Source organism: Phalacrocorax aristotelis, chromosome Z (assembly GCF_949628215.1).
Source record: "Phalacrocorax aristotelis chromosome Z, bGulAri2.1, whole genome shotgun sequence".
NCBI lineage: Eukaryota > Metazoa > Chordata > Aves > Suliformes > Phalacrocoracidae > Phalacrocorax > Phalacrocorax aristotelis.
Genome location: NC_134311.1, coordinates 27,486,570 through 27,500,959, shown reverse-complemented (window position 1 = coordinate 27,500,959; position 14,390 = coordinate 27,486,570). Strand labels below are relative to the sequence as shown.

General features: G+C 39.7%; 1 protein-coding gene across 2 annotated transcripts in view; it reads left to right on the top strand.

Moving 5' to 3' along the window:
• GAK (cyclin G associated kinase) overlaps positions 1 to 14,390 on the top strand; it is a 75,725-nt gene that overhangs the window by 27,515 nt on the left and 33,820 nt on the right. For both annotated transcript variants that reach the window (XM_075079870.1, XM_075079869.1), the window contains exons 12-15: positions 4,632 to 4,681; positions 4,770 to 4,918; positions 8,068 to 8,190; positions 11,971 to 12,104. In XM_075079870.1, coding sequence (XP_074935971.1) covers positions 4,632 to 4,681; positions 4,770 to 4,918; positions 8,068 to 8,190; positions 11,971 to 12,104 — 456 coding nt within the window. The remainder of the gene's footprint in view (positions 1 to 4,631; positions 4,682 to 4,769; positions 4,919 to 8,067; positions 8,191 to 11,970; positions 12,105 to 14,390) is intronic.

Sequence of the window (14,390 nt, the reverse complement as noted above, 5' to 3'; positions counted from 1 at the left end):
CTACTTATTTTCTAGGGTTATATAAGTGACTTTGGTCACTGGGTTGGGGAGTGAAAGAAGGAGGGAATACATGAAGTACATAATTATGCTAGTGAGAACCAGTTACTTCGATACTTATTTTCCAGATAATATTTAATCAATATTGAAAGAGAAACTCTTGTAACACTTGTAATTACCAGTATTCTTCAATAGCCCTTAGTGCTGTAATTTTCATTCCTTGATAAGTCTGTGTATTTTGAATCTTAACTGTGTTTAACAGTTCACTGAAATGGCAAAACATGAATTAATGTGAGCAGTGCTTAATGTTATGCAGGACCTAGGGTAGTCTCAGGTTCTTTAGCATTTGATATTCTTAGAATTTAACATTCACTGTGCTGCTGGGAGTCCCACCACTGGGTTTGTGCGTTCTTAAACTATTTATGCTTTACACTTCAGCTTGATTAAATTCTTTACATCTACTGTAGGACATACCTTTTCTGTCATGGTCATTCTCTGCCTTTACAAACTGTTGTGGCTACAGATGATACCATCAGGGATGTGAGAATACTTCTTCTACTGTTACATTCTTGATGGCCTTTCCAAAACTCTTCAACAAACATGAGAAGCAGACATTCTGGACAAACTAAAACATCTTTTCCTTGTTGTGCTTTTTCCTTACCATGCTTAAGCACTCCTCATGTCGGAGTCTGTCATCCCATTAGGTAGGCTCGCTCCTTCCTACTTACCATATCTTTTCTGAATTGTGGAGTTCTTTATCTGCACACAGACTTTTTTCTCACTGAATCCAAATTAGTGTTTTGTAGTTGCTGCAAAAATGTTAATTTTTTTCTTCTCTCCCATAGCTGCCTTTACCTTAATTCAAATTTTGGTTTCTTCTTTATCCTAATAAGTGATGAAGTCTGAAAACACATGTCACAGGCTACTCTGAAGAGGACAGTGAATGATGGCCATCGTGATTGTCCCCCAGGCCACCTCACTTGCAAGTGCTGCCATTGCCATTACAGATTCAGGTCAGGCAGAAGTAGTTTATAGCTACACGAGAGGACACAGCAACAGTTCAGCCCTCTGATACAAACTGATCTAAAAAGGAAGTCCTAGGGTGTATACACACTTGGAGCTGATACGCACTGCTCTGAAGGGTCCTGATATGGCAGAGCAGTGTCTGTGTAGAAGGCAGTTTTGTCCCAGAAGATGTACCCATGTGTGCCTGATAACTCAGCCTGCAGCCATGCGGCCTTGATATACCCCTGTTCAGCTCATCTGTGTCTTGCTTATGACACTGCTGTTCCCTTGACCAGCTTTTATGCTTATTGAGGTCTGTATCTGCACGGGTTAGAGATGCCCTGTTAAAAACATATGTTTTACGTATCCAGTCTTCACTGGTATTAAAAGCAGCATGCAAAACTTACCATCAATCTTGGTTTGGTTTGTCAAACCAGTCTCTTTCACTGAAGAGATTATGATCTAGTAATCTAGGGAACAATTAGCTGATTTTATTGCTGGCTTTCTTTGCTTCTAATGTAATTTTCTTTCTGGTTTGGTACTGCATTAATGTTTTTTCATGGATCTTTGTCTCATTAGGTAGTTGAATGATTAATTCAGTATAAAGGAAAACCAAATGGGAGCAGATTGTGAATTTCAGTGCTGCGTTTCTTCCTGGCTTTTAAAGAAATAAACTGCAGAAATGTTGGTGCTTAGCTGATGAATAGATGGTTTTCCTACTCTTGTGAGTGTAGAGATGTCTAGAGGAAGACTGCTTAGTGTTAGAGCATTATTTAACTGAGATAATGGTTTACATGCTCACATTGTAGCTGTGTCATTAGACTGTCATTCTTTATTCTTTTCCACCTTCAGTTGTTAGTAACACAAGGCAATGATGCATTGTTGTAGAATTTTGTGCTGTATGCTAACTAGTTTATTTTGTGAATTTAATTGTTAATTTAAATTTCACTGTTTATTTGCTGGAATGATCTTTTGTTTAATATTCGTTATGGTCTTTAGTGCAGTTGTTCTCTGGCAAGATTGATAATGCCAACCGTTTACGCAGTGCAAAATTTTTAGCATCTAACTAAAACTTCTGATTTTATTTAGGCATTTATTCTGCAAAATGAGAATTCATATATTTGCTACATTTCTGACTGGACTTCTCACTAGAAAGCCTTGAATTAGCGTGGTATAAACAGAAAAGTGACTAAATATTAGTGTCATAACATACTTTCCTATTTAGCTTAATTAGAGCCTTAAAAAGCACACAGTGTTCCATATGGATCATAAGCCAGAAACCCTCCATGCAGTCTCAATTTGTTTGTGTGTTCTTCTACTCTTATTACCTGCCAGCAGGTAATAAGCAATCCCAGCAGCATTGCTATGTAAATGGAGGTTCTGCTGTTAACAACATGAAAGGAAAGACCTTATTCCTGATGTTTACTTACAGGGTTATATCTTGAAATGTGTAAGAATGCTTAGCAGTGTGAAGAATATGAATTTTTTTCACCTTCCTGCCATTTAAAGCAATCTCTGTTACCAGCATGACATGAAGCCCTCCACTAAAAAACAGAGTACCTTGTGTTCAAGTCTTACCACTGGAACAGCTCTGAAATCTTCGTAATAAAGTTCAAGGAATAGTAATTCAAGGACTAGGTCACATGTTTTAGGAGACTTGTATTCATTTTGCTGTTTAACAGCTACATTTTAATTAAGACAGCACAAACATTCTGAAGCTTTTTCAGTTTTAATAGCCATACAGATTTTTTCCTGCAAAACAGCAAGCTTGAGTTGGTTGTGATCTATTGTTGATATACCAAACTGCACTTTTTCAGCATCGGGTGTATGGTGAGATCTGTTCTAGTAATGCTGCATTTTAGTTTAGACAAACATAAAAAGTAAAGGCGAATTGAGCGATGCTAGTAAGAAGTCTGAAAGTGTTCCCAAAGGAAAGGGCTGTGAAGAACAAAAAACTGACAGTCCTAATAGTTCTGTGCTTTTGTCTGAAGTTGCTGCTTAATGTTAGTGTTATAGCATTAAAGAGAATGGTTCTTTGTTCTCAGAGTATCGTATTAGGTGGTTTTTACCTTGATATCAAAAAAGGTGATATCAGTAGAATGATCTGTATGTTTTCTTGCTTGAAGCTTGTGGGTGGAAACAACAAATAACGTTTGACACTTGTCAGTGATATAAAGGACTATGTTCATCGCTACTTTCAGTAAGAAATGATTCTTAGCTCTGAATATGAATTTCTGCCTTTGTTTGACTGCAACAGTGTTACCACTTGAGCTACATGATAAAGTTTTGTCCTTCCAAATGTGCAAAGAATTTTGAAATAGTGTTTGGCTATTCTGTCTATTTCCTTACACAGGATTTTTCAAGGGTGAGTTTTTTAGTGCTTCGTCTAGTGAGACTCTCAAACTTCCTGTGGTGATTTCAATTTCTCTGAGACCATGGGACATTACCATTATTAGGACACTTATTATGCCATTCCGCCTAAATACTGTTTAATGTCCTTGTTTTCAGAACAGTTGTTCTTGCCTTACCTGAAATCCTGTTCCCAATCCTTGTAAATTCAATAGTTTTTTAATCAATCCCTCCAGCCTCCTTCGTGTTTATTAGCAAGCAGTAAGGAATCAAAGCATAATGTTCTTGCTTGATGCTTCAAAATGTGAGTGCAGTATTCGAGGTCTGCTCTTTCAGGTGGTGCCTTGAAACTTTGTAATGATAGAAAAGCATTGCTTTGATAGTGCCTCTGCATTCCTTAAACATGTGTCATAGTGTTGTGATGACATCTTGATATTCTGGAGATAATGTGATAATGACTTATTTAAGTTGGGGGTGTCTAAACCAAATTCTTTAGGTTCTGTATTCTGTATTCTTATTTTGCCAATCAGGAGTGCAGACCTATGTGACTACACTCAAGGGTGTTGGCTTGTGCTGGGGATCTTCAGTCTTTTTTCTCAAGCTCTTTTGTCCTACTGCTCCTGCTACATAGCAGATAACCTAGAAACAAAAAAATAGTGGTCTTAAGAATAAATTATTGGCAAAATGTAAGTGATTACGTAGAGATGAAGGGAATGGATCTAAATACAAAAAATCTCTGGGAGATTATTTTCCAAAAAGGCTGCTTTTTAAAACTGTGTACAACTATATGAGAAAGATGACTAATGATTAATGCCTTACTGTGGGAGTTTTGGAAGTGAATTTTTTGAGGAATGATTTGAATGAAGAAAGATTCAGGTAGTAACATGGCAGAGTTACATAATTTAAACTTTAATATTAAAAACAGTCTTTGCTTTAAGCATTATGTCGTCTTCCATTAAAAGTGTTAATGCATCCTCATTAGGCTTTCAAACTGATACCTCTAATGAAGGTTTACCAGTAAGAGTAGGGGCTAGAGAAATGAGTTAAACATTGAAGGCACCTGTACAAAATCCCCAGAAGTGGTTTTACTGCAACCGATGTAAACAAGTAACTGTTCAAATACATCTATTGTGAAAATCTTGAAGTGTGAGTTAACAAGCCTCAAATGGAAAAAATGAAACACTGTTCATTGTGGTGAGTGTAGCCTGAGACCTGGATTTTAGACTTATGACTTGAATGGTTCTATTTCCTAGTATTAACTCCAATGTGTTCTGTTTCAGTTATGCAAAAGGAGACTTGGATATATCATACATCACTTCAAGAATTGCTGGTATGATAGCTATGTCTGCTTAAGAACAATTTCTGATCTTAATATATTAAAAAGTGAATACTTCACCTGGTGTTTGCTCTGTCTTCAGTGATGTCCTTCCCAGCTGAAGGTGTAGAATCTGCCATCAAAAATAACATAGAAGATGTGCGGTTATGTCTGGACTCTAAACATCCTGGCCACTATGCTGTGTACAATCTCTCTCCAAGAACATACAGGTCTTCAAGATTCCATAATAGGGTGTGTATACTTTTTGTGTATTTCTCTAAGAGGTCCTTCAACACTATCTTGATTATACCTTCAGCTTTTCGTTGTGAGATACATTCAAGTAAGCTGCATAATCAAAAAGATCACAAAATAAGCATAAACATAAGGTCAAAGAATAACCTATATTCTGATTGTCTTTTGCTTTTAATCCAAACTTAACTGATTAAAGACTAATCATACTGACTAAAGCCTGTGCTTCCTAGGCTAGTGATATCTTTGAAAACATGTACAGGTACTGTAGATGTTTCAGATATAAATGGAGACTACTTAATTAAAAATCTTACTAAAATTTCAATCTTTCATACATTCAGAGGTTTTCCTTCATCAAAGGTAGTACTCCTTAGGTGACTGATTTGCACATCCTGTTCACTGGACTTTCTCTTTGTCCCACTACATATCATTTGACTGTCATACGGCTTAGACCCAGCTAACTACTTGTTGCTACTGCCTGAAATATTGATATAGCTTAACTGAGCCTGTTAGCTTTTCTGGCTATTTCACTGACACTAAAATGAAGATATTTGCCTAATTCAGTAACAAGGTAGTGAGGACAGCTTGTTAGGTGCTGAGATACTGGCATTCAGTGCCTCCTCCTAAATGCACCTCAACTGTCCTGTAAGTAGCACAATAGTGGAGACTAATACTGTGTTGTGAGTTGTCTAGCACTGGCCACATTAGACCTCACATAAACAGCCTGTAATGATCATGCCCCTTCCCCACAATACTGACTGCCCAGGGGAGAGTCTAGAAGCATTATTTGTTACAGTAACCCCCTTTTGGGCCTTGTCCTGCAGAACCATCCTTAACACTACTTCAGTTATCCAAGTTCACTTAAGCTGTCAGGCTGAGCTATGTTTAATGTATTCTGTCTAGTGCTTGTCACTTCCTTCTGTTTTCTTGTAAACTTGTAGATAATTTTTTTTTTCAGTTGTCAATACTTACTGCCTCTTGGGTGGAAGAACTCAACTTTATCTGCATGTGGTTCAGTATGAGGTTCAGGCAGAGACTGTTCAATATGGAAGGCAGAGCTTAATCATGCAGGAAACCTCCTGCATAATTATTTGGAGGAGGTACCTCAAGGCAAAAGTTTCAGCAATGCTTTTTAGCAGTAGATGATGGAAAGTCTGAGGCCAACATAGTGAACTGATCTGTTCTTCATCCTATAAAGCTATCAATCTCTGTTTATGGAATGGTAAATTCTGTGGCTGGGAAGTTGTTTACCCTGGAGATGTTTTTTGGTTATGCAAGTCTGAGGTGCCTATACATTGATATTCCTCATGTCTTAGTACTGTAAATGGTAAAATGAGCACAGCTGAATCTTCCAGTGGTCTGGAACTCTTCTGGTCTATGTTTCTTTTTGATGTTCATTTCGTGTTATAGTCTTTGTTTTGGTGGGAAGTAATAGTAGATCATAACTTGTCAAAACATTGTAGGTTCCTGCCCACTTTATTGGCTGGGAGTATTCAGGAAGTTTCTATAAAACACTGTTGTCTGTTTAAAAAGAAAATAAGTCAGCTATTTTATGTGGAAAACAAACTCTTTAAATATATTGGGAAATTTTCCCTCTCCATCTTTGAAATCCAGATGCACAACGAGAAATACTGACTGACTTTATTATTCAGTGCTGGGTGAGAGCAGCCACATAGGAAGTAAGGAAGCTTTGTTTTTCTTCAGCGCCTGCAAAAGGTGGTTATGGCAAGCCTTAAACTTGATCAGAGAACAGCTTCTGAAATTTAGTTCCCACACTTTGCTTAGTAGGCATTTATGAAATTATATATTCTTGCTTTCTTGCTGTAAGCTATCCATATGGAACTTTTACAAATTTGTTCAACCTTGGTTAAAGTTAAAGGTAGTTTTGAAGTCTTCTCTGCTGGTTTTGAGTCCTTCTTGGAAGAGGTTGCTCAGAGGTTGGTACTCCGCATCATTCTGCTAGTAATAAGAACATTTTTAGCTTAAAATGTGGCCAAAGGAAAAGAAGGTAATGTTGTATGGTGTAATCTGAATTAAAAAAAACAACAAACAACCTAGTGTTTGAGCAGAAAGTAAATGGTAAGTCAGAAAGAAGTCAGTTCTTTTCGATTTTTGAATACACCTTTTCTAGGCTGTTTCCTGGTTCGTAGCTGTAATGCTGCAATATGTTTCTTTCACTGATATTGTAATATTTGAGATGTACTGAAGCTGACATTGAATCTTGTGGTGAGCAGGCATATGAAGGACAGGTTGCTTTAGCTTTTATTTGTTCAGCAGTGGCTTTGCATAAGCTTTCACTAACAAAAAAAACTTCAATTTAAACCTCTTGCAAAGTGATACTTTCGGAAACTGTCCTTTTTTTAATTGAAATACTAGAATACAGTGAAAAGCTGTAGGAGGCTTTGTATGTCAGACTCTCTTTCAGCCTTTTTCTGAGCTTGGGACAAAACCAATGTCATTAAGAATTTTTTGCGATACTCCATCAATTAAAGTCAGTCATCTCAGAGTAAACCTTGAACTCTTATCTGGGTAAGAAAACATGCTGCTGATAGCAAAACTTGATCTTCCACATTCAGTAATTTTGGTCCTGGCTAAAAAGAAATAGAAAAAGCTTGCTTTGGAAGTTATTTCTTTGGTCCTGGTAGAACATCTACTCTTCAGGTGTTGAGAGTGCTCAAGGATCATGTTTCATATACTGATTTTGAGCATATAGACTCTCAGTAGTGAAGCTGATTATTTGGTAGTGTTTTGTAGCACTAATTGCAGAAGGAATATTACTCAACTGTTGAGGATCTTTGAATAAAGGACAAATGGAAAAGCAAACCAAGTCTTTCTAGGTTTTTTTTTGCTTAAGAATATGTGCACAAATCAAGTTGAAAGCTGTTTTATTCCTTGCTCTAAGAAAATTTCAGGCAGTAATGAGTTGTTGATACTTCTACTGCAGCAGACTATAGACAGTTTTATTGCAGTTCATCCTACAAAGTGATGCTTACACTGTGTGAGACTACTTTCTTTGAGCATCTTGCTTAATTTCTACATGAAGGTGGCATTAAAGTGTAAAATTGTCTCTTGTATGTATATATGCTTATGCTATGCAGAGATATGTGACGATGTAATCTTCTTTCTTGCCTCTGCTGTCTCTCTCATTGAAGGTTTCCGAATGTGGCTGGCCAGCAAGACGAGCACCAAGTCTTCAGAATCTTTATAGCATATGCAAGAACATGCATTTATGGCTGAAACAAGACCAGAAGAATGTTTGCATTGTGCACTGCCTGGTAAGAAATCGGTTTAAGTCTGAAGTGCTTTGCTCAGTCTAGCCTTTAATGGTGAATAAGGATGCTCCTCTCCATTCAGTTTGTGAATATTATTGGCTTTCTTTACTGTGAGGCCTCAGGTCAATTCCATCCTGCTATGTCTTTAGGAAAGTTATTTGCATAAATTTTCTCCTTAGGCAAATTAGTAGGATAATACTTACATGTGCCATGGAAAGCAGTGCATAGGAGGGATTAAGGCAAAGTAGCCTTTGGGAGAAAGTCTGCTCTGCTATTTCAGTGTTTGCTTTTTTGTTCATGTTTTCTGAGTGACAGCTGGGTGTACACTGCATTTCCCACCACTGTCCATTTAGAATGTAATCTGTATCAGCAGAATTGCAGAAACTGACTTGAGCCTTTTGCTGGAACTTGCTTTTGCTGGCAGCAGGTTGCTGTGTAACTTCCACTGTTCTCTAATGTAACTCAGAAAAAGCAGTAAACATCTCAAAGAGCCACCTCATGTCAAAAATGGGGGGGGGGGGGGGGGGGGAATGAATGTAGAGTATAGTTACTACATTCAAGATTTAGGAACATGAGGTTACTATTATGTTTGTAAGAATTTCATGGTGAAATTTTGACATTCTTATTTTCCTGCACAGGAAAAAGAAACATGACAGTTGTTACAATGCTTATGGTGCTGCTGAAAAGCATTCATAACCAGTCCTTTGATATTGTATAGTAGTCTATATGGAATATCATGATCAGAGTTTAAAAGAGGGTTTACTGATCTGGCAAAGCATAGAGTGATGCAAGGAAAAAAATCAGTTAATGCCAGCTCCTGAAAACCAATGGGATTTTCAGTGCTGCTGTGAGGTTAGGAATCTAATTTTATATTAAAGTTATACTTAAGAGTATCTCAGTATCACATGATTGCTAGTCCAGTAGGTAAGAAGCAGATGAGATGGATTAGCACGAGTTTTTGTAACATTGTTCCCTTGAAGTGTTTCTTCTAGATACCTAACTCATTCCTTTTCCTCAAGTGTGAGGGAAGCTTGTATATATATGGCTGCATGCGATACGTGATATGAGGAGCATACACCAGAACTGTTAGAAATGAATGGTAGCTGCAATATGTGTCTTGGAATCATTCATCTGGAAATTTTTGTAGACTTAAAAGCTAGGAAATTTAGGTTGAAAAGAATGCTTTATCTGGTAGAGATAGAATGTTTTAGTCTGTCTTGGATGACAGAACATGAGTTGCTTCTTCTAAAGGTGCATCTGCCTCTAGGTGGCTGGGATTCAAAACCAGGTAGGGCTTCCTGGTCTTCTGATCTTTACTGTAGAGGTCTGCAGTAGTGCAATGAATTGATAAATTCCTGCATTGTAATTGGAGTGATCCAGGTGAGAAGCAGCAGTTGAAAACAAGATTTAAATGGCAGCTCCCTGCTTCAGCTACATTTAACTCTTTCTGGACTGGCAATAACTGGGATCTGGCATCCTGTTCTGTTGATATCTCAAGACTATAGCACATATGCCAGAGGCTGGAGTAACTCCTGAACTTCTGCAGTAATGCTTTGCTCTGTGTAATTATTTGGGACTATGCAGTGATAGTCATCCTTGAAAACTTGCACAGCTATAAGGTGTGAGTACAAATCATCTTGGTGGAATTTAATAGCAAAAAGACTTCCAATTGGATATGTTGTAGCTCCTTGTGTGCTTCAGTGTCCCTTCACATAGCTGTATTTGACCTGTTTTAAATGAACCAAGCTAAGCTAACTATACACACACTAGGAAAAGTCATGTTTAATTTGTTTTAAGCAGGTTATTTCCAAAATTTAGACATGAAACTTCTCTACCTACCTTTTTGAGGCTTTGGGAAAAAATTTACACTCAAAATCTAGCTTTTTCTAGTAATTGTTTTTTGTTGCTGCCTTAATGATTGTTTATGCCTGAGGTTTGATAATGTTTGTAGCCAAGATCCATCACCCTTGGTAAAACATCCAAGGAAAAATTGAAATTCTTACTGTCCACCTCTGGGACTGTTTCTTCTGCTCCTATTCTGCAGTTTACCAAGCTTCTTTCTGAAGTGCAAGGTTTTGTCATCAGATTTGTTTACTAATGAATAAGTTGTTCTTTATTTTGAATGCTGTACTTCTGGTTGTAAAGTGGTCTTCAAAGTCTTGTAAAGTTGTCCTCTGACTTCATGCTATGGTTGCAAAGGGTTTGCTGTGACTTGCTTGCTGACCTTTGTACAATGTTTTTTCTCCCCTTGGTGCGGTGCTTTAATTTGGAAGTGGCTTTGTAATGCAAGTGTACATAGGTCACTGCTTGTCATGCTGATCAGTGTTGTTTCATTTTTCCCTTGTATTCATTCGTGTTTTGTCCGAAGTGTAGGTGTCTCGGGATAGGGCCATGTTTTTGTTACATCTGTGAAATTTAACTGAAAGGCAGGGTCTGGCCCATAGAATCATTGACTAGTTTAGTGACTTCTGGAAATCATTAGGCTTGCTAGCTACACCAGCAGTAATATTGATTTGCTGATGTCGCGGTTTAGCCGGCAGCTCAGCCCCACACAGCCGCTCACTCACTCCCCCACTGGTAGATGGGGGAGAGAATCAGAAGGGTAACGCTTGTGGGTTGGAACAAGAACAGTTTAATAATTAAAATTAAAAGAAACAACACCAGAAATGCAATGTAAAGGAGAACAAAGAGAGGCGCAAAGCCCCGGGGAAGGGAGGGGGGAAGGGAGGTGGAGGGGGACGAACCACCAAAGCCAACCGCACGCGCCGCAGCCGCCCACCCCCCGCCGACCCGCCGCCGCGCCGCTCCCGCGCTGCCACTGGCCCCCTTCATATACTGGTCATGGGGTCACGTGGTATGGAATGAACCTGCCATTGGCCAGTCGGGGTCAGCCGCCCCCGCCATGGCCCCGCCCCTCCCAGCCCCCCCCCCCGCCACGCGGCAGAGGGCGGGAAGCTGGAAAGGTCCCCAACCCCCCACGGTGAGGAGAATTAACCCCTTCTCAGCCAAAACCAGCACAGCTGAATTGCTTTTTAAAGATATGCCTCTTATGGTGCTGGCAGACCTTTTCATTGATCTAACTAATGGTTAGAATAGAAGCCTGGCTTTTAAGGAAATGCCTGTTAAAAGAAGTTGAGGAAAAACATTTCCTTCTTCCCCATTTCCACACTTGTATGCCAAATTACAACAAAAATTTTGATGTTGCTAGAAAAAAATTGAGGTCCTGTTCTGTCAACCATTACCTCTTCTGAATCTTCAGTGTTTTGTAATGTAGGAGTGAATCTGGGATATGTGTAGCAGTGGTCCCTGTGGAAAGAGGTTCAGTGTTTTAATTTCCTTCTGTTAGTTCCATGGCAAGCTATGGACTCAGGCAGTTTTAGTCAAAAGGTTAGAGTTCAGTATGGCTTAGTTCTTCTGAATCTTAGGACTTCTGTAGCAGGAGTCCATGGTAATCAGTCAAAAGTAGCACCGGACTGGGGTTTCAGGTATCAGCCAGGAAACAAACTTAAAAATGAGTATTAGTGATAGTGAGGTAATAAACATAAACTGAAAATTTCAGTGTTAAGCTAAAGCAATTATTCACATTTGAGCAAGCAGGTATGTAGTATCTCTTGTATTGTGCGGAAATCAAATGAAAACATTTCACATTCAGACACAAATCTCTAATGCTCACACGTGGTCTTGGATTTCATTTTGTTAAAGGAGGAGACAGCAAGTTCTTCAGTAACTTCTGTAATGCTTTTACTGCTAGGTTTAATAATAAAGCTATTTTTTTTTTCATAGGATGGAAGAGCAGCGTCTGCGGTTGTAGTTTGTTCTTTTCTGTGTTTCTGTCGTCTGTTCACTACTGCTGAAGCTGCAGTTTACATGTTCAGTATGAAACGCTGTCCTCCTGGCATTTGGCCTTCTCATAAAAGGTATGGTATCAGTCTGTAGGGTACTGTTGAAGCAAGTAGTTATGCACTTGTGAATATGCTACTATTGTTACAGGATGCTTTTTAGGAAGATAAATTATTTCAATAGTGTCTGTGTTCAAACAGCAAAATACTTGGAAAAATTGATATATCGTGGGTAAAGTTCTGAATTTTGTGAGTCTAAGTTACTCCTGAAGCTCTTATCAAAGGTAAGTCAAATATGACCTGTAGTGAAGAAATTTTAGGAATGAAAACAAAGGTATGCAGTGCTTTTGAGTGCTCTCTTAAGGATAAAATCCTGTTCCACATGTGTGAGACTAGTTTATTACAGTAGGTTTTACTGTGTCAGAACACTGCAAGTTCTGTGGAAGGACCAAGAATGATTTATGTCAGTCTTTTCTGTATAAGTAAGAATGCCTTCTGCTTTTTGAAAGAGTCCGTGCAGAGGTGACTTTCATATAGTTCGACAAGTGTTTTAAACTGATTATTTGATTTAATTTGATAGATCTTATGAAGTCTCAATAGGTAGTGACACTGGTAGTACGGGTGTTTCCTATAAAAAGGATTAGATTTAGAAAGGTGAGAAGTAAGAAATAGTTAAGTATAAATGACAGATTATACAGATTTACTTAGAGATTATTTAATGGGTCCTCCTCTGTCATGGTTTTAGCTGGGATAGAGTTAATTTTCTTCACTGTAGCTAGTATGGTGCTGTGTTTTGGACGTAGTATGAAAATAATATTGATAACATGCTGATGTTTTAGTTGTTGCTAGGTAGTGCTTGTACTAGTCAAGGGCTTTTCCAGCTTTTCATGCCCTGCTGGGTGCACAAGAAGCCAAGAGGGGAGGGGGCACTGCCAAGAGAGCAGATTCAAACTGGCCAAAGGGATACTGCATATCATGTACCTCTGGGTAGCTTCTTTGTAGCTAGAAAGAACATGGAGACTCCCTTTTTACACAGAGGCACATGGAGAGGACAAGGGGGAATGGACACAAGTTGCTCATAGGGAGATTCCAATTGATCATGAGAGGGAAATTTTTCACAGTGGGGACAGTCAACCATTGGAATAATCTCCCCAGGGTTGAGTCAGCCACACTGGATGCTTTTAACACTCAGCTGGACAGAGCGCTGGGCCATCTTGTCTAGACTGTGCTCTTCCTAGAAAGGTTGGACTAGATGATCTCTGAGGTCCCTTCCAACCTGGGGTTCTGTGATTCTGTGATATGGTGTCATCCTCAGTATATTAACTGCGGGTAGTTGGCCAGGGGAAGCAGCGATGGCAGCTTGGGCACTGGCCGCCTCGGTCAGTGGGTGGTGGGCAGTTATATCACTTGTCGTTTGGGTGTTTTCCTTCCTCCCAAGAATCATAGAATCGTTAATGTTGGAAAAGACCCTTAAGATCATTGAGTCCAACCACTAACCTATCACTGCCAAGTCCACCACTAAACCATATCCTCAAGCATCACATCTACCCTTCTTTTAAATAACTCCAGGAATCGAGACTCCACCACGTCCCTGGGCAGCCTGTTCCAATGCCTGACAACCCTTTCAGTGAAGAATTTTTTCCTACTATCCAACCTAAACTTCCCCTGGCGCAGCTTGAGGCCGTTTCCTCTTGTCCTATAGCTTTTTACTAGGGAGAAGAGACCGACTCCAGCCTCACTACAACCTCCTTTCAGGTAGTTGTAGAGAGCAATAAGGTCTCCTCTCAGCCTCCTCTTCTCCAGGCTATACAACCCCAATTCCCTCAGCCGCTCCTCATAAGACCTGCTCTCCAGACCTTTTACCAGCTTTGTTGCCCTTCTTTGGACACACTCCAGCAGCTCGATATCCTTCTTGTACTGAGGGACCCAAAACTGCACACGATATTCAAGATGCGGCCTCACCAGTGCCAAGTACAGGGGCACTGTCACCTCCCTGCTCCTGCTGGCCACACTACTCCTGATACAAGCCAGGACAGGATGCCATTGGCCTTCTCGGCCGCCTGAGCACACCGCCAGCTCATGTTCAGCCAGCTGTCAACCAACACCCCCATGTCCTTTTCCACCAGGCAGCTCTCCAGCCACTCCTCCCCCAGCCTGTAGTGTTGCGTGGGGTGGTTGTGACCCAAGTGCAGGACCCAGCACTTGGCCTTGTCGAATCTCATACCGTTGGCGCTGGCCCAACTATCCAGCCTGTCCACGTCCCTCGGTAGGCCCTTCCTGCCCTCCAGCAGATTGACCCTTCCACCCAACTTGGTGTCATCTGCAAATTTACTGAGGGTGCACTCAATCCCCTCATCCAGATCA